This window comes from Halichoeres trimaculatus, unplaced genomic scaffold, assembly GCF_033239565.1.
Source record: "Halichoeres trimaculatus isolate MK-OKI-2021-1 unplaced genomic scaffold, fHalTri1.1 fHalTri1_scaffold_7, whole genome shotgun sequence".
Lineage (NCBI taxonomy): Eukaryota > Metazoa > Chordata > Actinopteri > Labriformes > Labridae > Halichoeres > Halichoeres trimaculatus.
Genome location: NW_027437185.1, coordinates 14656263 through 14682515, shown reverse-complemented (window position 1 = coordinate 14682515; position 26253 = coordinate 14656263). Strand labels below are relative to the sequence as shown.

General features: G+C 41.1%; 1 protein-coding gene across 5 annotated transcripts in view; it reads left to right on the top strand.

Annotated features, from left to right (window-relative positions):
- Positions 1–354: 354 nt before the first annotated feature.
- ablim3 (actin binding LIM protein family, member 3) overlaps positions 355–26253 on the top strand; it is a 56159-nt gene continuing 30260 nt past the window's right edge. For all 5 annotated transcript variants that reach the window (XM_074673832.1, XM_074673831.1, XM_074673830.1 and 2 more), the window contains exons 1-2: positions 355–824; positions 9901–10035. In XM_074673832.1, coding sequence (XP_074529933.1) covers positions 812–824; positions 9901–10035 — 148 coding nt within the window. In that variant the 5' untranslated portion in view covers positions 355–811. The remainder of the gene's footprint in view (positions 825–9900; positions 10036–26253) is intronic.

The following is a 26253-nucleotide window of genomic DNA, read 5'->3' as shown; positions in this document are numbered from 1 at the left end:
TGACTTATTGCTAGGCTTCAGACACAACCAGTGGCTAAAGGGTGTTCATATACCCGCTTTAGTTTGAAATATAGACTAATATAGTATCAATAAATTAGTTATCACGAGAAAATTATCGTTGTTATGTCGAGATAACAAAAAAAATGATATCGTGAAAAAACAGTCTTTGTAATATCCAGATAGAAAGATAATAAGTAGTCATCATGAGACAAAGAAAAAACCATGGCTGTTCTCGGCTGTAATGCATGGCACTGTACTGGAAGCTTCTCCTCAGAAGCTGTCATCTTTGTCACTTGAGATTCGTTTTATTGTGAAAGGACTGAACCGGAAAGTATTTGTTGCCGTTCTCTTGACTTTGTTTGAGAGGCGCGCGGTGACAGCAGCAGCACACGAGCAGGGAGAGCGCGAGGGAGCTGGAATCAGCGAGGAGCGAAAATGTGAAGGTGGAAATCCGACTGAGCAGCATTGTGTTGTGACTGACGTCTGTTTATCTGTGAGAGGAGGAAAAACACAACCGACACTCACACACACCAACAACTGGAGCTCTGTTTGGAATTAATAATCTGTGGAATTATTCACGTTGTAATTTTCTTTTCTTTCCCTTTATTTTTGTATCTATTCCTGGCTCAGTCCACCTTGTAAATTGACTGGGAGTAGTGTTGCGGAGAGCATCGTTTTATTTTCACTGGATAATCATTTTTTATGACACCTTGTGGATGGAGTAAAGTGTTCCGTGTGAAGGACCTCTCTCGTTTTATGGGATTATTCTCGACGAGGACGCTTTGTTGTAGTTAAGAGCACACTGGGCATCATGAGTTCCAGTGGTAAGTCCTTTCTTGCACGCTTTCTCTTTACACTTGACGCACGAGGACAATACCAAAGGTGAGAAGAGCAGAGGGAAGAATTTAAGTACCATTAAACAGGAGTTAGTCTGACACTGGTGGAGGAGAATATCACCTGAAAAAGAATGAAATCCATTTAAACACATGAAATTTTGACTTCAGCTCACCATACAAAACATGATATTTCATGTCTCTATCAAACCACATTGTAGTTAATACTGTTGAAAAATAATGAAGCAGCTTGGGTAAACTTTTACCACCTTTAAGAAGCAGGTTTAAAGAAGATGTGTTGGCTAAATATATCTAGAGGTCAAGGTAGCTTTTACCCTGAGTTCATCCTTACAGGAGCATTTTTCAGATTCCTCCTCCACAGACCAGCTGTTGCTCAGGCACTCCCTAAGTCTTCTTCTCTCCTCTCTCATCCTCCTCACCCCCATCCTCTCATCTCCACCACAAACACAACCACTACCCTTGACCTCTTGTGGGAGACCACCCAGGCTTACAGCTGTCACCCCCTGCAAAAACCAGAAAATTAAAAAGAAAGAAAAGAAAGCACCACAGTTACAATAGCAGGGCCAGGAAATCCTTAAAGCGTTTGGAGGTTGTGCACTCTAACCACCGGGCTGCTCTCATGGAGTTTAGTTCAGTGTTGCAGCACATGACAGAGAAGTCTGATGGCCTGAGGGTTTGTGTCATACCTACAGTAGACCCAGGGCCCAGGGGCAGCTATGATGCTAAACTGACCTTGTCTCAGCTGACTGTGACCCTGATCCTGTGTCAGCTGAATCAGAGCTTTCCCTTCAGGAATGGCGGGTCAGCTGTGCGCGTGCGTGTGAGCATGCGCATGCCACAGCTTTGTTTACAAGTTGAGACTGGTTGATTCACAAGGCAGATCACTTTTTCAGAAATCCCCCCTTCTTTTCCCTCAGCTGTCAGAGAGGCCTGTTGAAGTTGACACGCACCAGGTGCTCGATGAACTGTGGGTGTCATGTGCTTCCTCCCCTGTCCTCCATGTCTACAGGAGGAGGAACCGGGTATTACTGCATCATTCATAATCCTGCCTGTCATTGTGTGGCACTACATTATTCATCCACTGCTCTTAACCCTGTGGTACCGAGCCTTTGCTTTGAATGCCAGTTCTCGTGCCGTGCTGTGCTGTGCGGTGCGTGTCGGGAGTGGTGTCACAGCTCCTCGCTGTACAGAGAAATTAGTAGAATTCTTTTGTTAAGCTTCAAAATGCCCTTTCTCAGCTGACAGGGGCGGGGAGGGAGGGGAGCACGTGTGAGGCCAGCATGCAGGGAGCTGTCACAGTCCTTTTGTGATTTTACAAAGCATGTGGCCAAACAGGAGTGAGCAGCACAAACACACACATCAACAACACGTCAACCTGTGGTTTGCGTGTGGGAGGACCTGTGTGTGTGCGTTTGTGTGCCACAGCAGGCAGATGGTGGTGTGACATGTGTCAGTAGTCTGGCTTTAGGCATGAAAACACAGCAGGCTTCAGAGCTGAGGAAAGAACAGCTCTTCCTTTCTCCTCTCCTCCTTCGCTCCTCTCTTCCTCTCCTCCTCTCATCCCTCCAGTCAGTCAGACATATGCTCTCCTCTTCTCTCAGCACTCTCAAGGTTTACAGACATGAATGGGCCTGTTAGGCCGCGCTGTGTGCGCGCTGTTTTCCGCTGCATTGGGTGTGATAGCCCAGAGGCCATCGACACACGCAGAGTAATTACACACAGCTCTGACTGTCTGTCTTCATCTTCTGGGCCTTATATCTCTCATGGTCACTGGGTTTTGTGTGTGTATGTGAGTGTATGTGTGTAACTTTGTGTGAGTGTGTGCGGGCAGGCTCCTATTTTCTGCCTGGCTGGTGAAGAAGTCAGGACTGTGGGTGTCGAAGGTTAGCTGCTGGTGGAAAGGACGTTGATTTTTCTCAGAGTCTCTCAGAGAGATAAGAACATTGAGTTTAAAGATGCAGTCCTACAAACTCCCTCCTAACTGAAATACCAGGCAGATCAGAGATAGAGTGTTCGGAGTCGGTGTGTTTCCAGGGAGTGATAAAACACATGTTGATCAATATACTGATCATTGAGCTCAGGGACCTGAGGGATCCGCAGAGCCATACATCACAGACAGCTCTGACACCTCTCCCCATCCCTCTCCTTCCCTCTCTGAAGCAGAGAGTTCTCAAGGATTGGACTAGAGGCATCCTTTGGTTGTTTTGAGTTGACGGTGAACTGAAATGTTCACTTGAACTTTTTTTTTTTGCACTGCAAGAAGGCTGATCAGAATTCTTCTTCATGTTTGCTCAAAGATGTGTGATCTTTGTTTTTGGAGATTTTCTTTGGATGGGATTTTCTGGAAGCAAAACTCAGGCTTGTCTCCTCGTCAGCACAACCAACTGAATAAGAACAGAAACTTTTTTTAAAAATTATATTTTTTTTACCATGGAGTTTAGCCGTAGAAAGCCTTTCTCTCCCACCAGAGGGGCTGTTCCATTAGTGTGTGACGTCACATGAAAACTATAAATTGGATTAACAAGTTCCTCCAATTAATTAGTCATTTTAAAATCAGTTTTTGTGTTAAATGTCTCTACCTGCAGGATAATGTGCAGTGAATTGGTGACCACAAAAAAAATTAGGATCCTTTAATGTGAGACAAGATACCTCCGCTTCAGGTTAGTGTCCTGCTCACCCTGTCAGGATTCTGATTTACATAACCACCCTCTCACTTTACATCCTCTTTTAATTAGGAGCCACATGAAATAGCGAATGACAGCTTTGAAACAGGCTAAGTCAAGATATTAAAAATTGTCATTGTTGTCGGATTAAAACGTTTAACAGGCCACATGTGGCCCCAGGGCCGTAGTTTGCCCATGCCTGTGTTAGCTCTTGAGCTTGTGGCCTGGGTGTGATATAGGGATAGACCGATTATCGGCTGGGCCGATTAACATCAGCCTCAAATATTGGTTATCGGCCTTCTTGACTACAAATAATCGGTATCAGTATCTGCCCAGAAAAATCAATATCGGTCTATCTCTAGTGTGAATCCATAGGGGTGTGAGCAGTAGCTAGGGGCTCTAGCCACTGTCCTGTCCACTGAAAAAGCAACAAAAGGAATTAAAGGAAAAATAATGGCAGCATTACCTACCAGGTAGCAGCATGCAGTCATTATGTCAACCTCAGCATTTGGCGTGGTGCCTTTTCCAGGAAAATTGAATGTAAATTGTTTTGCATTAAGACCTTCCTGGAGACTTTTTTATTGCACTGTAATAGCATCAGAGACAAGAAATGTCACTTTAATCTACAAAGGTCTGGAAGCAAACAGATTGACTTTACAGCAGACTTTGTCTGCATTCCTGTGAGCTTTGGCATTTAGAGCTGATTGGAAAGGCCTCGAGCTGAACTTTTAATAATTCTTTAAAAGGTTTCTTTGAACTGATGGTGGGAATATAAGAATCATCATCAGGATCATCCCCTGTGAACAATAAGTATTCATGAAAAGTAGTCGCAAAGAAAGAACATCTTTGATTTTTCACAAACTGAATGGACACAAGGATCTAAAGAGCTTCTGACTGACACTATTCTTCACTTTAAGGGAGAAACATTATGTACATATATATATATATATATATATATATATATATATATATATATATATATATATATATATATATATATATATATAAGTACAACAACATACAAGGAGCTATCAGATAAAATATAGGTTGTGTTTCTGTTCTGACTTCAGCTCAGTTTTTTGTCCATGGTGGGAGGAGTGGGTCTGGCAGTGGGCTAACAGGGAGGAGGCCTGTATCATATATGATGCCTGTTCTTCTGCCTCATCTGGCGAGCCGTCCAAACCAGAGCCAAATACCATTTATCACTGCTGCTGCCAGACGCCTCAGTTCAATAACACCGAGAACAAAGGTGGGAGACAAAGATGCACAGATGCAAACACAGATGCTGAGGATGCACACATGAATATTCAGTTGAGTACACAGTCAGGTTCGACTGCTCTGTATTTACAGGCCAATAATACAACAATACATGATTATCTTGTTTTTGGTCACCTCACCAGATTTCCTTATTGTTGAAGCCTCTGTGGAATAGAATACCTCATTGAAACAACATGAATCTCTTCTAATGTTAAAACTTCAGGATCTTATTTTCACCTGTGTAAACAGACAGAACAGAGGTAAGTCAGTCAGCTTGAGTCTCCACACGGTGGTTTTGTACATGTTGCCTCCTCAAGGTTTCTGTCTCTGCGACCTTGGTTTCTGGTGGGACTGAGTGATCAGTCAGAGTGTCAGAAGTGCTCTGACCTCTCTTTCTCTCTGTGGAGTGGCTGTATGTTTGTGATAACACTGGACACCGTCATTGCTGTGATGGATGCTCCAGGCCAAGGTCCTGACAGAGACGAAGGGTGATAAAGGGAGAGGGGGTGAGGCAGGGAGACATCTGATCATGGGATGTATTAGATTGCTTACAGGGAACATAGGCTGTTGCTTTGTTGTGACAATGTTTAATTACAGCTCTTTGATTCTCATACTTTTACTTAAACCCTCTGTCAGGCTTCTTAGATTTGAGGCACATAAGTGGTTTTAGGTTTTGAAATAATAAAGTCCTGTTAAATATTTGTTTTATCTAAATACAACAAAAAAGAATTCGGCATCCTCTTACTTATAGGTCAGTCTATATGGGCGCAACTCGCATACTCCACTCTGCTGCTCATCCTATAAATGCATGTTCCTTCAAATGTGGTACTGTTTAAAAGTAAAATAAACAGAGTTTCCAAAACTACAAGATTTATAGCTAAGAGGCATTATTAAAATGAAGAAATTATCCATTGAATATAAATTTCCTTACTTTTAGTTTAGTTTAGCTCAACATGATTAAAACAGGACTTAAGAAAAATCAGAAGAAACTCTTACTAACCCAATAGAGCTCAGCACGGCACCGGCACTACAACTGACATATTAAGTTTTGTTTGGATGTAGATTTGAAACCAGTTAAAATAGATTTTATTGGAGAGTTCCACTTTTATATTACGTATCTGATATGTCAGAGTGCTGTTTCCTTCCAAGCATAAAGCTAAAACAAAACAAAACAAACAAACAAAAAAACCCATTACAATCTAGATTATAATGGGTTTTTTTGAATGCATGGCATAACATTTTTTACATTTACATTTTTATAAACACAGCCATGGCATTTCTGTATTTGGAAAATATATGCGTAAAATTTTCTTTTTTTTTTTCTTCAAAAGTTTGACTTTTTAGCAATTAATTAAGTTAGTCAGGACATAAGTCCATACATCATATGAATGTTTGGATTATAAGGGTTGTATTGATGTACAGTAAAAGTTTTATGCAAAAAAAAAAAAAGAAGAAAAAGGAACAAAAAGATCCTAGAGCATGTAAAAATGTAAAAATGTTAAGATACGTCCTGGCAGAATTCGTATGGCTGGTCATAAAGGTTAAATGAACGGCCCCTTGCTGTGTATTTTAAGAGAATAACTGTGACTTACTTGTTTAGTTAATATAGCTTCTTTAGTTCTATAAAGCTTATGCCAAACTGAGGATAACACCGCCTGATTGTTGTCCTCAGTTTAGCATCATACTAGGTATTTAGAGTCTTTGTCACCTTCTCTTTTTTTTCTGTCTTTGCAGCAGTATTTCAGCTCTTTGATTATACACATCAATTGAACATGATGTGATTTTAATTGTCTTATTCTGGCTACTTACAAACAAGACACAACTTATTTTGAGGCTAGCAAAACCCCCATCTTCATCCAGCTGTGAGGAGCACAGCGGTTATGAAACAGCACATTCTGACATTAATAATTCATCTTGAGACGAAGTTGTCTTTGTTAAGCTCCTCCTCAGTTCCTCGACTTACTCGTCACTGCTGATATCCCAGCATTCCCTGTGACTGAGCTCCCAGCGTGTTGTTTCCTGGGGCTGTCAGGTCAGGGGCAGAAATAGCAGCAGCCTCTCAGTCCCCAGGGACGCTGTCAGCCTCTCTGACCCTGGCCCTGTTCTTATCACCTGTCTACCGGGGGCCGTATTCTCCTGGGGCTCTGTCCGCTGATTTGGAGTCTGTGGATTACACCTGTAGTCCGCTGGCTATCATTAGAAGAATGACTCAACTCCTCAGTGTGGAAGAAGATGGAGGGCTGTTTGAGAGCTTTGTAATGGGTTTAGATGGGGACAGCTTGGCTGGCGTCTATGAGAATGAACGCGCTGACACAGTTTGATGGAGTTACATAATCATCCTTCAGCTCCTGAGATGATTGTTCACCTGGATTTTCTTCTGAGGTGCAGCTTTTTGTATTTTCATTCTTAATATTGCATTTGCACTTCACTAAAACAAACTTGTTAATCCACAGGAACCTTATTCACCTGACCTCTCTGTCTCAAACAATGAACTCCTGTATAATTAAGCTTTTTGTTATTCCACTTTGCCAGGCTGCTGCGTGTGCCAGGAGTTTGTTTTGGCTCATTTCCAGGAGGTCAGCATTGTAAATAAATGTTTGTTTGTCCAGTACGTCCTGGCACAGGCGCGCTTGTGTTGCCATTTGTTCCCATTGTCTCCCACTCACACCTGACGGGCTCAGTGCTGCTAATTTGGTTTGATGACAACAAGGTGCTTTCTCCTCCTTGACAGTCACAAAATATATATGCTACTTCCAAGAGAGGGTCATTATTTGAAGCAATGGCTAAGCACTTATCAGTTAGAGTAGAGGGTCCCAGTGGTGCCAGCATTGTGAAGAAAAACAATGAACATACAGAGACTTGAGTGTGGGAGACCAGGAGTGAGAATTAATCATGCTCACATATTTCCATTGCCCACACTCCTGTCCCGAGCAGGAAAATAAACTACAGTCATGCATACATTTTCTCTCATGGAGCTATTTATGCCCTCACACTAGCTGCTTCGCAGTATCTGCTGCAGCATACACTATGCATACCCTGCCGTCAACTTCAGAGCATGCAAACAGAGCTCAGGCTATGAAGCGTGCAACTCTGTGAGACTTTTTAAGTGCTGCCGGTCCTTCGGGATTCATCCAGTGAAATGGAATCAGAAGCTCTGTCACGCCAGCCCATATGCTCTGAGTGAAGCAGCAAAGTCCTTCAGTGAGCTATTCAGGTAGGCAGAAAGGCCAGCTGGTTAGTCCCCCATTATACCCTCCACAGAGTGTAGGGCCACTCACATGCTCCTTGAGGAAGATGGAGCAAAATGAGAGACAGTGAACCCAGCTGTTCTGGCACAGGCTTTATATTAGGAGGGCGGTCTCTCTGCGTGTGGATGCAAGAGGATCTGTTTATTGCCAGATGGACTTTTAAAGAGCTTCTAATAGCCTGAGATGTCTTATATGAAGTCATTCTCCTCACTTGTTAAGGATCAAAATGTATTGCTATTTCAACCTGTGAGGTTGTGGTAACTTTTCTGCCTTCGTATTTAAAGCCGTATATGAGCCCCATTTCTTGACTAAAGGGAATAGCTCTCAGGCATACAGGGGTTTGACATGTAAGGGGATTCCTCCACTTTCTAACCTGATGCAGCAGCGAGTGCATGCAAGTGTTAATTGTGTGCGTCAGCTGGTGTGAGTCTGTAAAAAGTAGAGACAGTCAGAGAGAAAGCCCAGAGCCTACCCAGCTTAGGTGTCAGACCTCACAGCTTCAGAAGGAGTGTTGACAGAGCTACACACTGATTTCATTGTGTGAAATGCACACAGTACAGTCTGGAGTGCTGACTGAGACCCAGTTCTGGTGACTGATGGCTGCATACGGCTGAGAAACCTATTATTGATAGGTTTGGTCAGTGTTTCATCTAACTGTTTTGTTAGCCTTGTAACCTAGCCTGATTGCCAAAGTTATATGTCAAAATTTTAGAAAAGAAAAAACCCATTTGTTATATTTGTTAATTCTTTTTGTATTTCATTGACTACACTGCAAAAAACTGAAATCTTATCAAGTGTTTTTGTCTTTTTTAAGTAAAAATTGTCTTATTATACTCAATATGAGCCACTTTCAACTTATCAATCCAGAAAAATGTCTTGTTTCAAGTTATCAGAGTACAAAAATGAGGTTTGAATGGCTTGTAACCAGTAAAAAAATCTGCCGATGAGACAAGAAAAAATTGCTTGAAAATTTCCTTGAGACTAGAACAACGTCTTCATACAAGTAACTTTTCTCTTGTTCCATTGGCAGATTATTTTACTGGTTACGAGCAATTCAGACCTCATTTTTGTCCTTAAATAACTTTAAACAAGACATTTTAATGGATTGGTCATGTGAATTTGGCTCATATTGAGTCTAAAAAGGAATTTTCTACTGAAAATAAGACAAAAACACTTGATAAGATTTCATTTTTTTCAGTGTAGGGCAATTAGGCCAGACGAGCACTTTAAATGAAACCCAACTTGAGAAACAACTTGGTGCTAGTTTGGTTTCAGGATACATGATTAACCAGCTATATTGTCATTCTTTACCACTGTGCTATGTCAGAGTGCTGCAATATTTCTTGAGCAGTGGTTGCTGGATCATGGCTCAGCTACCAAAGTGAGGTGGGCTCATTGTAGGCTGGTGGTGCTTAAGGTTTCATTGCTTTTCAAGAAGTTGTTCATAGATCTCTTGGAACAGCCGTACTCTGTTTACCCGCTCCTAAACCAATAATACAAGTGCTGAAGTTGCCAGGAATAGATTAAATTTTGTCTGCTACTACTGGCTGTAAAAGTAAGCATGTCTGGCTAACTGCTGCCTGAATAGTTATCCAACCATTCATCTTGCCTAGTCTAGTTAAAGCTGTCCTAGCCATAGCTGTTTCTGTAGCATTACGTTGCCCCATAAGTGAGCTACTTTGCGATCTGTCCTCCTATCATTTCAGCTGTACATTGTTTTAGGAGTCTTGTCTAATTCCTCTAAGTTGTTATGTTCAAGATTGGAAAACTTGACAACAGTAAATAAGCAGGGCTTGGCAAATAGTCAATTCAGCTTACAAAGAAGATCAAGTTGATCGTGCAAACACAATAATTAAAGTGTTCCTTTTTTTCCTACAGCTTATCTCCAAGGCTCTTCGAGTGGTGAACGAAGCTCTGGACCAATCAGGTGCCAGGGATGTCGGGAAGTATGCAAAGGAGAGGTGGTTCGAGTCCAGGATACCCACTTTCATGTCAAGTGTTTCACCTGTACCGGTAAGATGTAGAAACTTGATTCATTACAGCAAAAAAAAGACAAACAAAAAATGTTTTCACAGAACCTAGGAGTATGAGTCTTGGTCATAAATGTGGTTAAAGTTAAATGAAATACGAGTCACATTCCAGAAGCAGACTGGAGACAAGTCATCTATCTTGGTCACTGCCCTCTGCACTCACAACAACACACACACAAGTCAACAAACACACACTGCATCCCCCGTTCATCCATCTCAGAGTGCACATGCTGAGTGCTACTATTAGCCTACGGAGGGGATTGGATCGGATCAGAGACGGTGCCTTGCAGGGGACTTAGCCTCCTGCTAAGGTAGCTTGTTATCTCACTGCCAAGTTGGAGAGGATTTTCCCTTGGTTGTACGCTGCGGTCTAATGAGACTAACTCAACCAGCTTTGCCATGCTACAAGTGAGCACTGCTGACCTACAAAAGGCACGGTGGTGACTTAACCTCTTATCCTCTAGCAACATAAATAGTGTGGCATGGGTTTCTCTTTTTCACTGTCTTTTTGTTTTATTAAAGGCCATTAGTCAGCCTCAAAAGTATCTTTTCTCATCTCTTCAAAACAATAGCACAACATAAAAACATCACTAAACATTTGGTGAAATGTATTTTTAATTCCTGTACACTAGTATTTTTATGGCTCTATGCTTCAAAAACAGGCAGGATGGCTCGTTTTGAGCTCAGATTCACACTGAAAGCTATTTTTTATGAATAAAAATCTGTTGAATTGGAAGCTGTTTCTGTTCCTCAGTCACATTGCAGAACCATCTCACCCTGCAGAAATAACTCAGGGTTTTGTTAAACATGATGCTGATAAGTTAAATGTAGAGACTTAAGGGCACCATTATGATAGTCACATATCTGTGCATGTGCAAATTAAAGCAAAAAGGGAGGATTGTTATTTGTCATGCTGCCGTACAGCCTGGAGCGAGCCTGGTGAAGATTTTGTTAATAATGCCATTTTTAGAGCTGGAACAGTCATGAGTTTCTTTTTTAATTTGCAGATGACGTTGAAAAAGTCCCCAGATGGATTTCAAAGAAATGTGTACGCAACTGTCACACTCTGCCTTGTAAAGTTCAGGGCTTACCAAACAAGTTTTACATCCTTATTTCCAAAACAAAAGCTGTCATGCTTTACAAGTTGTTGATTAAAATCATTTAAATTCCACTTTTAATTGAAAGTAATCTGAAATCAACTTACAGTATATATCATATATATTGTTGAAATTGAAAAATGTGTCATGAAAAGTAGGCGCTCATTCTCGTAACACATTCCAAAACAGTTGAAACAAATGTAGGTTTGACATTGGGTTTCATCATCTTTTCTTTTAACATCTCACTTTTGCAGCAGTAGCGACGGTTCCTGGAGTTGTGGAAGTGAAATATTGCCCCACTCATGATTCGACTTCAGCCTCTCAACAGGTTGAAGTCTTTGTCATATTTTTCTTTCATGATGCACCAAATGTTTTCAGTGGGTGAGATATCGGGACTGCAGACGGACCAGTTTGGCACCCAGATTCTTCTATTACTGAGTCATGCTGTTGTCAAAACATACAGAATGTGGTTTGGGATAGTCTTGCTGAAATATGCAAGGTCGTCTTAAAAAATCGACAATATCTAGATGGCAGCATATTTTGCTCCACTACCTTGATACATTATTCAGCATAGCCTTCACAGATGTGTAGACTACCCATGCCATCCATCCCCATACCTTTGAGGATGCTGGCTTTTAAACTGTGCACTAATAACAAGTAGATGGTTCCTGTCCTCTTTTGAGTGAAAGACATGCCATCAGGGATTTTCAACAAGGATGCCAGATCAGATTTGTCAGACCACAGAGCAGGATTTTAGTTCACCTCAGTCCACTTTAAATAGGCTTTGGCCCAGAGTAGAAGCTTGTGTTTCCTCATCATGTTTATATATTGTTTCCTTGTTGCTTGGTACAGTTTTAACCTGTTGCATTAAATGCAGTTAAAAAATGTGTCCTGTTTTTTTGAGTTATTTTGAGCCCATGCGGTGATCTCCACTACAGAGTCATGTCTGGTTTAATGAAGAATGGGTCCACCCAGTGTTGTTTTTGGGCCATGTCTCTTTTGTTCTGAGGTTTTTGCAGAATTTCTGAATTTGCTGTTAATGTAATGTTTTGTAGAGATGATGAAATCCTCAAATTCAGTTTGCAGTTTTACGCAGAGGAACTTTACTTTGAAGTTGTTGGAGTATTTGCTCATGCAGTCTCTCACAGATTTGTGAACCTCTTTGAATCTTTACTTCTGAGACATTCCTGGAGTGCCTCTCTTTATACTAAGTTATGACACCAACCTGTTGCATATCAACCTTTTTAGCTGGGAGGTTGTTTTTTTACTTTGACAACACTGATACAGTGTTTTGTTATCGCTGATTGTCCAACCTTTTTAAGTGTGATATGAAATCAAATTCAAAATAAGTCATATTTTTAAGGTACAACATTTGATATTATGTTTGTACTACAGTTAGATATAGGATTAAAATCATTTGCAAACTGCAAAAATCCCCTTTCAATTTACGTATTAAATACATCAACATTGTCAAAGATGTTTTACTTTTAGATCCTGTCCTGCAGTCCAGGCAATGTCTGCAGAGCTTATCCATGCATGAAAAAGTTGCTGATTGTTGCAAAACAACTTAAACCATAAGTGGTAGTCACAGTGCCCACAGTGTTAAAGTTGGGACAATTGCCTAATTCATCTTTAAAGATGTGTCACCAACAAAGTCAGCAGAAGAAAAACTTGAACGAGGATAGAAGTCCACATTGTAATCCTTGCAGAAATCTGATTTACTGTTAGCAAACGTTAATGTTATGCCAAATGCTCAGTTTCATGTGAGTACAAATAAGCACTTTTACTGATCTGTTTACTGAAGCATCAACAGGTTTAGCCCTGTTGCTCTGAACTAATGTAAACTAATGATGTAGCATCCTGTTTATGCTTATTATGAGGGCTTAGAGCTGCCTGAATTTTATAACAGGGAGAGCTGACAGTGGAAGTTAAAAAAACACCAAACTTTACAGGATAAATTCATGTTTAGAAGCAGAAGAAAATCTCATCTTCCTCATCTCTCCTCTATGAATAAGAGCAATTAACCCCAAAGGCTGATAGTTTTGTTATTTTTTGTAAGATAACATTTAGCTGCGGGAAATTTAAATATGCATTAACAGATTGGGACATGACCCAGATTAATTGCTTTAAAAAGTAAAAACACAGTAAAGAGATGAAGATTAGTGTTACGGCAGGTCCTGCGTTCAAAGTGTTATTGAATTATAGAATAATGGTTGAAATGTCCAAATATGGTATAATCATAAGATATATTTTAAATGCAATTCCAGACCAGTTCAGGAAGGAGTGGTGGTGGTGTTCCTGAGGCTGGTTAAGACGCTGAAGAAGCGGGTGAACACTGAAACCTGGTGATGACCACAGTGAGATGATGGTCAAAAAAAGTTAAAGAGGTGGTATTGTGCTTTTCTATACTTTAAAGATGGATATAAATCAACAATGCTGGGTAATTACAGATTTTCAAACTGTTTCATGTTCATGAAATCCCTGAATCTGTCTGAAAACTGCTCAAAACAGTCCGTTCTAAATTGCACAAGATGTTAACAAGATGCGCTGAAATGATGAGGTCATAGCACAAGGATCTCTTATAGGTCTTCCCATGGCTTCACAGGTCTGCAGAGGGCTGGCCTATTAGAAGACAGGGGGTTTGTGGAGCAGGGAGCCTTAAAGAGACAGCAGCTGACACGGAGAGTTTCTGACAGAGGCTGAAACTTTAAAAGAGTTTTCTAAAACAAGAGAAAGTAAAGGAATTTGAGCTGTAATTCATGTAAGTTACTAAGGAGATACCAGAGGGTCAGAATAAAGCCTAAAAAAGTACAACACCCCCTTTTTAACAACAATATTTGTTTTACTGATTATAAACTAGGAAACTCAGTCAGATTGTGGCTGTTGTTGTTGGTGGTGGGTTAATGAGGTTGGTGGTGTGTGGTGAGTGTGTTATGTAGATTAGAATCCTTTCTGGATGAGACAAGACCAACAGCTTTTCATTAAGGTCATGCTTACCCTGATGGTATTCTAATTTACATATTTACCTACTCACTGGACATTATATCTCTCATAAAACTCCTGGATATTTTAACCAAATGACAAAGATATGATAAACTGAGATGTATTGTTTAGAAAAAGAAGCCTCGAATCTGTTTAAGATAAAATCATCAATGAAAAAAGTAAAAACGTTGACTAGTTAATGATTGTCTACTTTTTCTGTTTCACTTTAAGGTTTAATTTCTTGTGCATTTGTCTTTGACATATTTGAACAAATCTGTTCTATTGTAAACAGATTTCTTCCTGGTTGTTTCTGTTTGTTTAGTTCTTCTTTTAAGCGTTTTTTGTTGAGCATCCTGCTGGTTGCTGAAGTAACACACTGAGTTTTACATTTTCAGTGCATTAAAAATAAAAAGTTCAGTGAGTCCATGCCACTGGCGGTTACTTTCTCTCTTTTTTTTCTTTTTTCACAGAGAAACTTTTCATATCCTGCCCACTGCTGAAAATGACTCAGAAAGATGTACATTTGACAGCCCAAACTTTCCCTGGCAATCTTTCAAAGCTGAATTTTTACATAAGTCTGGTCTTCTGCAGCTGTTGTCGGGGAAAAGACGGCTCAGTTAGTTGTGTGTTACTGTTTGAGCTGCACAAATGTCTCCACAGTCTCTTAACTCACTGAAGGCTGATCACTGGAGGCTTGTTGTTTCATGCTCTAAACATGCAGCCATCACACATATGAAAACACATGTGTAGAGTGCACACATATGAACGTGCACTCAGGGAAACAAGCATGCACAACCATACATGTGCATGCACGCTCGCTGTGGTTGTGAGGGGTTGCTGTGGTAACGGTGTGAAGGGGGCACCCAGGCCCTGGTTGGTGGATATTCTCAGCATCTCTATGGTGCTGTTAACCAATCGGGAGGCTCTATTCTGTGCCCCTGAGAAAAAAGGGGGTGAACACAGGAAGCAAGCAGAAAAAAAATGAGGAAAGGAAGGGGGGTGGGGGGATGTTTTTGTGTCGCCTAAACATTACATCATCACTTGAGTGTAATACCAATCTGATCCTCGCTAACTCCTTTCCCTTTTCATTTCCTCTTTCACTCAGAGCAGCAGTACAGTTAATGGGAAACTGTCATGGATGAGCATCATGTTGAATACACCTATCAGACAGACCCTCCCTTCTCATGTTCCAGAGAGCTCTCCACATCCCATGAGGCACTGGGGCACACTATTGTGCAGCCAGACTCTGCCACATGCCTGCCCGTAATATGCTCTCCTGTACAGGCCTTTGCAGAGCCAGCAGTTTTCTAAAGCTCTTATTGTTCACATGTAACCCCCTTAAACACAAACATGTTGCATGTCCTTTTCAGCTTCACCTTCTGTCCTCTATTGTTTGTCTTTGCTCTCCGCTTTTCATCAGCTCCCCTCGTATATTTTCTGAGGCTCAATTGTAACTGGGTTCAAGATCGAATTTCTATACTTTCTTCTTTCTCTCCGTCATTTCGCCCCCTTTGTTTCTTTCCCTTTTTCTTTCCTGATGACACTCACTCAAGCATGAAATCAATTTCTCATCTGGGACAGGATGACATTGGCATGCGGGGTGTGCGATTTGGAGGCTAATGGCTAAACTGTATTATTCCAACACAGCAGAGTGGCGATCCGCTACCAGCAGCCAATTGCCTTATCCGTCAAATGTGTTTATAAACTCTGACTGGGGCATGTTTCAACATTTGATTTCATTCTTTGCTGGGAAATTAGCTTGTGTACCCAGGTTATTGACCCTGACCAATGATATTGTCTGCGCCTCCGACCGATGTTTTCCACCGCGACAGAAAATCCTACTTATTGCCTCATTTTTTCCTTCTGCCACTTCTCTTATTCTATCATTATTTTTGTCTCCTATTTCCTCAAAGGGGCTGACTCTGCCTCATGTAGCAAAACATACATCCACCCTGTCAGTCAATTTATCCTTCCACATTTGAACAAACCACAATACTTTCTGGAAGCTCCCTTATCATAATTCCTCTCTCATGCATTAGTCAGAAGACGATTGGATCACTAATCATGTGCGTTTAACCTCTAATCTGAACCCATTATACAGCAACTGATTATAGCATGAAGGAGCCGCCACGCAATCAGCCCAAAGAAAGAAGTGTGTGGAAAATGCTGAAGACAGAAGCCAGCCCCCAGATTGATGCATCAACTCCAGACAGAGAGAAAGGAGTGGGTGTGTGTATGTGTGGATTATGAGGATCCTGTAGCACTGCTGTCTATACTGTACGGGTGATGTGGTGTTGTATTACCAGCAGACGGGCTGACTCGTGCATACTGGCCTAATGACATAGTGACCACATTTACCCCGCTCTGAAGCGTAATTGGCACTCTTAGATTCCAACAGAAACAGCGGGGCCTGTCAATGGCACGAGCGAAGGGGCTAACACGGCCATAAATCACACGCAAAAAAAGGGCTAAATGTGCTTCTGTTTCCCCGTGCAGGCACCACACATAAAAGCACAGAGGCGCAAATATGCAAGCAACGACAGAGACGGATGTAAACACTCACACATTCCCGCATAAACTGCCAGGCTGCTCCCAGTAGTTATTTATTTTCCCAGACAAAACAGATTTTTTTCATAAAACGACGCTAAAGGGAGTAGCAGATTTACACAGACAGGTCAGATAAATACTTGACTGCTCTGCTAACGCTTCATGTCTCGCTGCTCCTCTCACCAGGGCTCCTGTAAAATCCCTGCATCCTTGTCTTTTCCTCTGCAGACCTGTTTCAGTCAGTTCAGCCTCTTCTTGGCTGCCATTAGCCCCCATCACTCAACCTCTGTGCTAATAACATCAACCCACTGTACTGTGCAGCCGCTCTGCTCTCTGAGGGTGAGAACAAGGCCGGGATAGAGAGGCAGATGCTGAAAAGAGGAAGAAAAAGACAAAAAGCACTGTGAATAAAGAGGAAAACAAAGAGAGGTTATGAGGAGAAACTGAAAAAGAGACAGCACAGAAAAAAGTGGGGGGTTATTGAGAAAGGGGAGCTTCCTGTAGCTATAGCAACCACTGGTACGCTAGTCCAATCACCACGCCAATGCCTGGTTGCTAGGGAGAGAATCCGGCAGGGAGGGAAGGGAGCGCGGCAGGCAGCGGCACTTTTCCCCTTCGACTCTCCAGGATCAGGGGGAGATGACAGGGATTGTCTATCCAAAGCGTCACCTTCTGAAGGGATTTCCACACACCGACGCCCTGCTTATTGTCTTTAAGTGTGTGTGAAGTGTGTTTCTCTGTATGTGTGTACTGACTACACTGAGGTGGAGATGCTGAAGTAGGTGTCGTGCTCAGCGAAGGAGTTATTTCTGAATGATCAAGTGGATCATTAAGCAACATTTCCTGCTGTGTTTGAGTGAAACACACATGAATCACCACCTCTACACATGTAGCTCTGTCTTTAGAGAGTATACTCAGGGCTCGTTTTGAGTCCCCACAGTGTGGTTATCCCTCTGTGATCCCATTCATGCCTCTTTTCCCCTCAGTTGAGCGTCCTCTTAGCCCTCCGAGGGTTAAAAGCTGAAGGCCTCTGCAGCAGGACTGGTCTGCTGGTATGAAGGGACTCCGCTGGGCAACCATCTGTCTCCATCAACAACCGCAGCCAAATTTTAGAGGAACCCTGTCACTCATGCATGATTTCTCTCTGCTTTAGCCTTTAGCTGTCCTCTCTCCCTCCCCCTCTCTGTCCTTTTCCATAACCACATCTCCTTCTGTTTTTTGTTAGGATTTTTATTTTTGAAGCCACTTTAGCAGTTTTGATGTTGGGTTGGTTGACGGGTTCAGACCAAAATATCTTGATAACCGCTACTCGGATTGTTATACCATGTGTTGTACAGATATCTATGTTCCCCAGTGGAAACATCCTGCAGGTAGACTCACTTTTAACCCACAGCTAACCAAAGTGTTGATCAGAGTTATCTCTTGGTTGATGTTTGTCATCCTCATGCTACTAGCCTGCTCAGTCGTTGGTACAGAGGAATTTATCCCAACAACCATTGGAAAGCTGGTGTCACTTGTAAATAACCCAACAATTATGAGTGAATGAAACTTGTCTCTGATTTTCAGTGTCACTGGAGGACAGATCACAGTGACTTTAATAATTATCCCTTTTAAGTGCTGGGAGCAGGTCAAATATTTCTTTCATCGATATTAGTGACCCCTCAGGCCACAAGCCCATTTAAGGGTTAGTACACAGAAATTCATCTCCAATCAAACATCGACATCTCTTGGTTGTTCTAAGTGAATGAATTCTTCATCTGTACTGAAAAATTAATCACAACAGCTCCTGGAAGAACTGTTGTGACATCAGATAGTAAGACTCTTGTTCCCTAGAAGATTAATCTCATCTTGCGAGTGATGTTTTCAGCCTTGTTAAAAAGTGGCCCCACATCTTAATAAAGACCCAGTGTATGATTTAAGATGCTATGAGGAGGATCTGTTTTGATTGGACTGCCTCGCCACCTTCTGGCCCAAAGTCTCGCGCAAACAGTCGGGAAGACATGACTTTTTAACAAGGCGTGTTTTTGTTTTGGAATTAAATGGAGATCAGATAAAAAAAAAATGTCCTTCTTCAAGACAACTTTTTACTAGAAATAACGCACCGAGGAAAGGGATTTAGCAACGCAGTTATGTAGCACTGTGGTTTCAAATGTGACCAGCAAACGCTGTCAGTTTGTACCATAGTTTAGTAACCATATGTGTGTAGTGCTGCTGGCAGCATTCTTCTCCCTCTTCATTTTATTGATAGGCTCTCTAGTTTGAACAGACCACTGCAGAAAAACTGCTGAATGAGAGTTGGAATGGACATTACCTCAGTTTAGCCCCTGTGTTAGCCTTTAGCACAATCACTCTCCCGTTTAGCTTTCTTCTGCTCTTCTGTCCTTTTTCTGTCATGGTTAGGCTCCTGTGTCCACCATCACTACAAAATTAATCACAGAAAATGTTTTCAGCAAGGAAAAACACAGATCTATCTTCCCACTTCTGAACTTGGTCAGCCAACGTGGTGTTGTCATAGAGACTTTGATGTGCCGTAAACCAATCCGGCCCTGCTTGACCCAGTTGGGAAGCTAAGAAGAAGCATTTAGTAATAACCATTACTGGCGTTGATGATGTTATTTTAAAGTATGGATTATGATCAGGCATTAATCTAGAAGGGAGACTTTTGCAAGATCACTTCAAAACCCCTCACAGCCCCTTTAGATTAAAGATGAAGACTATGGGTATACTCCCCAAACTGTTAGCATCACCCTGCTAATGTTAGCATTTAGATCAAAACACCAATCCTTGTGGACAGACTCACAAAGCTACCAGTGTGGCTGTAGACTTTTGTTTGCTCCTCTTCCTGTCTTTCTGACTGCCTCTTCTCTCACCCTGTGATTTGGCAGGACTTGAGAAAACACATTATTTACTCTTGAAGTGTTTCCTCCTGTCAGAGGGGCTCTGATCCAAAGGGACAGGGGGAGGGTGGAGGAGCCAGGGCCCCATGTTGGCAGCACAGATGTGGGGGTGAATAGGTGATTACCTCCCCTGCTGGAACTTGTCACTGCCCGGCTACATACATGCCTCTCTACTAAACTGTGACTGCTGCTTATTATCTTGTAAAAAGACTTGGGAATTAGCTTAATGTGGACCGCAGCAGTGAAACAATAAGAGTGTGCAGGAGGTTACTTTGATGTACTGTACAAAGCATGGCCATTTACTTAATGGCACATTATGAAGGCCTATCAGTCGCATAATGAGCTCCAAGGAGAGTCACATTGCTGGAAAAGGGGAAGGTTGCAGACTTGGGAGAAAAAAAAGGTGCAAATGGAGATAAAGTGGAGACCTTGTGCTCGGAGCCACAAAGATTTGGAAGCTGTCTTGAAACGGAAAGACATGGGAAGAGAAGGGGAGGAGGCAGTGGGTGGTGTCTGCACTATTTTGGGGTTCCGGATCGGGCCGACTTTGAGAAGGGAATTTTAATTGCGTCTGTTGGCTGGAGATAAATACCTAATCATGCAGACCCCCTGTGGGTGCGTAATCAGCGCTGTTCTAATGACCACAGCTGCAGAGACCGGCACATGCTAACCTCTAATCATTAGACTTATGATCTTTAGATGGAAACTTCTCGGGTTGCCAAAAAGTAGAATTATGAATGAGAGAAGACACATCTTCTGGTTTCCCTCGTTAGAGCCTAATTCAGAGAAAATAGATGAAAGAAAGTCCTGGATGAGGTCCTGCAAAGCTGAGTTTGTTGGTTTAGCTAATTGATGACACATCTGATTGCGTCAGAGTGATTCGACATAAAATCAGTATGTTCTTCATAAATGGCAAGAAGATACTAAAAATCACTTCTTATTTGAAATTACAGGAGGCAGTAAGTTCCCAAAGGACCATTTATAGGACTGTGAACTAGACTGGTCTGGTGTCAGGCTGCTGTTTTTATGGGTGGGTATCCACTTTATGGGCCCAGTTTGAGGCTGTACCCAAAGCCTTTCTTTTCAGGGCCAAGCCACACAGTGGCAGAGACACCAACTGTGAGCCAGCTCCACCCTCCAGGCCTCCAGCTGCAACACGTGGAGGGAAAAGTTAAAAGCAAGTGGTAACGGCTGCTGAAAACTTCGAGAGTTGAGGTTTAAGAGTTAAAGTAAAAGAAAGTGGCTTAGGGAGGAATGTTGCTCCAGTGCGTTCCAAGATTGGGGATTGAGCTGATGGCTGGGGGGTGTTGGCTTAAATTTCTGAGCACTGTTGGGGTGCCCTTGAGCAAGGCACCAAACCCCCAAACTGCTCAGGTGTGTACTGTGAGTGCAGCACCATCAGTCTGTCTTCTCTAATTAGGCCCCGTTTACACAACGTTTTATCTGAGAACGCTGAAACACAGGGAAAAAGATCTGTGTTTACATGGAAACACTGAGGGACTGAAAACGCTGTAGTAAGCATTCCAGGTCTGCAGGCGGCGCAATAACTGTCTTGTCCAGAAGCAGCTTTTGGTAGATCTCCACCAAAGTAGAGTTGAGCCGATCATCTGGTGTATTGGGGAATACCAAGTGCAAAAGTGGAGCAACAGATGCTTATTTAGTATGAAGACAGTCAGCAGATTCGGCAGTGCAATCACAACATGGTAGTTCGGGACGATCGTGACAATGGTACTGTTGTCCTGTTGTCCTGTTGTATGCGCTCACACGGGTGTGACGTCATCGTTTCCACCGAAAACGCCGGCTTACTGTTTACACGGCAACGGACGGCAGCGTTTAAGAATATCCCACTCTGGAGGCTGTTTTCAAAAGTTTCCTATTTAGGTCGGCTGAAACGCCATTTCCATGTAAACGCGAGGCTGAAACGCAACAAAATGTTTGCGTTTCACCCTGAAACCATTGTTGTGTAAACGGCCCCTTAGTGCATGCTTCCGTGCAAAGTCCTGTTTGTGCATGTATGTATACAGCATGATTCAAAATGTAAAAAACAGAATGTTCCCCAAGAGGAACAATAAAGTATATCTTTTCGCGTCTTATCTTATCTCATCTTAAAATGATTAATTTTATTTCATGTGTTCAGTTTAAAAGTCAAGGATAAAATGCTGAAAAAAACAGCAGTCGTACATTTGTTGTCATTAAAATGTTACTAAGTTATGAAGTGACAGCACTTTATAAGCCAAGAAAAAGATCTATTTTTCCTCTTTGCTATGACTGCATACTAACCAGATGATCCCTGAAATGTCAACTTAAAGATATGTGATATTTGTTGGCAGCCCCCTGAAAATATGAATAAGTTTCCTAATGTTTCAATGGTGTGTGAACAGCCGAAGCCGTGACTGTGTTCATGTTCTTGTGAATTGATTTCTTCAGTGCAGAAAAGTTATGACATTTTCTGTAAGTGCTGAATACGCTACATTCATATGAGATGATATTGCTATCTCAATATTTAACTATATTTACAGGACGTGACAGCGACATTACTTATGCGGCCTCTGACGAGTCTCAGGAATCCTGGTTAAGTGATAAAGTTTGAACAAATTTTGATCAAGCCTTTAGGTTTTATTCTGATAAAAGTCAAACTGTAATTTTGAAGCGAAGCATTTTTGGCATCACACCAGATTTCAGACTCGTTTGAAGCTCAGCATCCTCCCTGACAGCATTTTGTTTCTAGAGCCACCAGTTCACTCACCAAACAAAACAAAGTGCCACCAGCAACACCACATCACTCAGTCTGGGGACCTGGCTGTCTCTAGGGCAACTGTGGAAGGTTTACATCTCCTATGGCAACTGAGGAAGGGGGACGTCCTTTGCTACGAATCCAGCCAATCGTCCAGTCACAGGAAAACAGTTTGATTAGCCAGAACAGGTGAACCAGCCGGCCAGCCCATCCAATCCGGTCTGAGCAGAGCCGGTCTGCTGGCTGTGATTTGGTCAGGCGTCCGTATGCTAATGAAGTGCATTAGGCTAATTGAGCAGATTCCAGTAATTTGAAAATCAATCTGAGAGCAGATTGAAAAGCAAATCGTTTTAAAAGAGAGAGTGACAGAGAGGAAGAAGGAGTGGGAGAGAAGACAATTGATCGAGCAAATTTTCACTTCTGTTTAGTTTTGGAAGATTGGAAGCGTTTTTATCAAATTAATGCAATGGATCATTTGTATATTTTGCTTTGCGAAGAGTTCATGTGGAAATATTTACTCTTCCATTTGGCCTTTCCATGAAGGCATCAGATAGCCTGTGATTTGGGTTTCTGGTCAGAGTAGATCTGGTTTTTAAGGCAGCAGAGACACTTTTTGAAGCTCTGTGCCATTGTTCAGCGGTTCTGGAAATGTGGTCACACACACACGCACACACACATTTTTGCAAACACATACTTTTAAAATCTGAATCAAGATTCTTCTTCGTGCATCTTCCCTCTCTTCTGTACTTTTGCAGCCACCTCGCCTTGATGCCAGTGACCTGTCGCAATGATAAAGTTCCATCATCATATCTCAGCATACACACTGTCCCATTTCATCAACCCAGCTCTGCTCACACACACACACTGACACACACACATACACATACACACACACAGTGCCATCTCATCGGGGATGGATTTATGTGTTTCCATCCTCCTGTGGGAGCTGAGATTGTTTTGTTTTTAAGTGAGGGCCCATTGATCTTTTATTACACCATTAAGTCAATACGCTGCACTCATAAACAGCTTGAGATTAAATGAGCCCCTTTGAAGGGTTTATGTGCGTGTGTGTGTGTTTGTGTGTGTCCGTCTGTGTGTCTGTGAACCCTCGGTCTGCCAGCGGCCTGAAAACTGGTGGAGACAAATAGCAGCAGCTCTGGACTCCATTGCATGGTCTGGATGAAGTCATCCATCAGCAGAACGTTATTGATATTGGATCCTTTTTCTTTTTTCCTCCACCAACAAAATAATTTATTTTTTTATGATTGTAAAGATACCTTTATTTACTTTTTTAGAAGTGTGTTGTAAGCATTTTTTCTACCCTTACCAGACATTCCTCACATTGTTGAGATCCCTGTCAGCTGTTTTCCTGGTGATTATATTACAAGTTTTCATGCAGAGATTAGTCAGCGGTTTGGATTTAGTGTAAATGCAGTGTATTTTTTCATGGGTATTTGTTTCTATATATGCAGACTCCTACATTGAGCTCAATTACCAAGAGCAGGAAAGAATATGAGCTGTTGCGAGAAGTGGAACAGACACAAGTTTACAGTCGATTTATGCTCTGGAACAAGAAGATGAGAAGTAATGATTTTATGTGTTAAAGAAGTTTTTATTCAGTACAGTTTTTGATCACCTGCTTAATCAAATAATGTTAGATAAAGCATTCTTTCCATGACCACCTGGCCTGTTCAGATTATCAGATGACTTGAAGAATCTGCTACCGAACAGAAGTTCATTCATATTTTATCAAAGCATGTTGATTTTGAGCCTCTTCCTGTTTTTCATTTCGGTGCAGGAAGCAGCAATTGTGCTCTAATAGGAATATCAGCACATTTTAATGTGTATATCAAAATAGTACAAGCATCTATTTAGCCCACCTCAGGCCATATCTAAACATGAACATGATATTACCGATGTGACTCATTTGTGGACTTATAATCTTTCAGCTCACTGTTGCATTCACAGCTATCACTGTTGTCTCCACTGAACAAAAAACCTGTTTAGCTTTAAACCTTGTAAAGCCTAACCCAACAAAAATTACTCCTAAAATTTTGATTATTTTTGTCATCAAGATTTTATTGTTGTTACCCCTTTTAACAAAATCTACAAAAATATTGCTATTTTCATTGTTATTTTGTATAGGAAACATAGTTTGTATCACATCGGATAAATTGGTTTTGGCAACTTTTTTAATGAAGTATATAGTAAAAATGCATTCTTTAAATGCAGAAAATACTTGTTTTTTTAATTATTGATATTATTGATGTTATTCTTACCACAACTTCTTAAAAATTAGCACTGGTTTTTCTGAAAAAAAGTGTGTCTATGGTTATATGAAAGCAGCCCAGATGAAAAGGGCCAAAACACAATTTCAGTTGCCTGTAGTGGTATGATAATTCCCAAAGGGGGGTGGAATATATATATATATATATATATATATATATATATATATATATATATATATATATATATATATATATATATATATATATATATATATATATATATATATATATATATATATATATATATATATATATATATTTAAATATATGTTTAGATATAAATACATTTTAATATTTTTTCAAAATATATATATGTATAAAAAAACATTTTCTAACAGGTTTTTAAGAAAACTATTTATCATATTGATGAGTGACAGGTCTTTGAAGCATATGTATCCAATTGAACTCATTGAACGTGAGGCTGGGTAGGGGTTGACTTGCTTGAGTCAGCCTGAAGTTTTCATTTGAGAAACTGCTGGTTTGGTACGTCTGTGTTTAGGTTGTTACTTAAGAAACAGTGTGGGTAAGAAAACTATACTTGTGTAATTTCTTGTGAAACGACATTCTTATTTCAAGAAACTTGACCAAAAAAATTCAAAGCCTATTAGAAGATTATTGTTTTTACTCATTACAAGCCTTTCAAGTGTCATTTTTGTCTTTTGTCATCTTGAAAGAAGACACAGTTCTGGACATGTCAGGTAAATGTGACTCATATCAAGTTTTTATGAGACAATTTTGACAAAAAAGGACACAGCTAAGATTTTAGTTTTTGCAGTGTAATGGCCAGATCTTGAATATTTTTTATTCTGTGTGTAGTTTATTTAAATTATACAACTTGTGGTCTTGGGTAGATTTTAAACAGAGTAACATCAGCTCCAATATGTCTCGCTGTTTCAAGTTTGCCAGCTAAGCAATGAAAGCGTCTCTGGGATCAAGCAGTTCTGTCAGAGTTTGATGTTTTTTGGGTTGAACTGGCTCGTCGGCATAAGTTTTATCACCAGCTTAGCTTTTACTTTTAAGATGCTTTTGTGTTTCTGATGCTGTGTGATGACTGTTTTAAGACTTTATGGGATTCTCATCAGCACCATGTGTCTTCTGTGACTGAGTTTTTTCCAGCTACAGTTTACAATGACTGTCATCTCTGCTGACTGGTTAACCACAGAGTCTGGGAGAAACCAGAAACCAGCAGCCACAGCGAAAACACCTCCCGACTAGAGTTACACTCACTGAAATCAGTTAGATTGCACAACGCTGTAGCATGTACTGTCTGTGAAAGGATACAGAAGAAAGACACACACACAAACACACAAACTGAGTATTCACCTTGTGCATACGCAGCAAATGATTTCCTTGTCTCATCTGTTGGTATTTAATAAGTCTGTTGTTCATTTTTTTATGATGCTGGGAACTTGCAGTGTGTTGTTTTGTCTCCTTCTTCACATTGTTGAGCACAAAATGACTTTTCCTCTGATTATGTCATTATATTCCCATCAGACCAAATTGGCTTACCACTGTCTGGAGCTGAATAACTTCCCAAGCAGCCATGCATGAAGACAAACATTCACACATACACACAAACAAGCACATGTGGACACAAATGCAGGTATAATAGACCGGAAAAAAACTCTAAACGGAGCAAAACAGGACTCTCCAGTC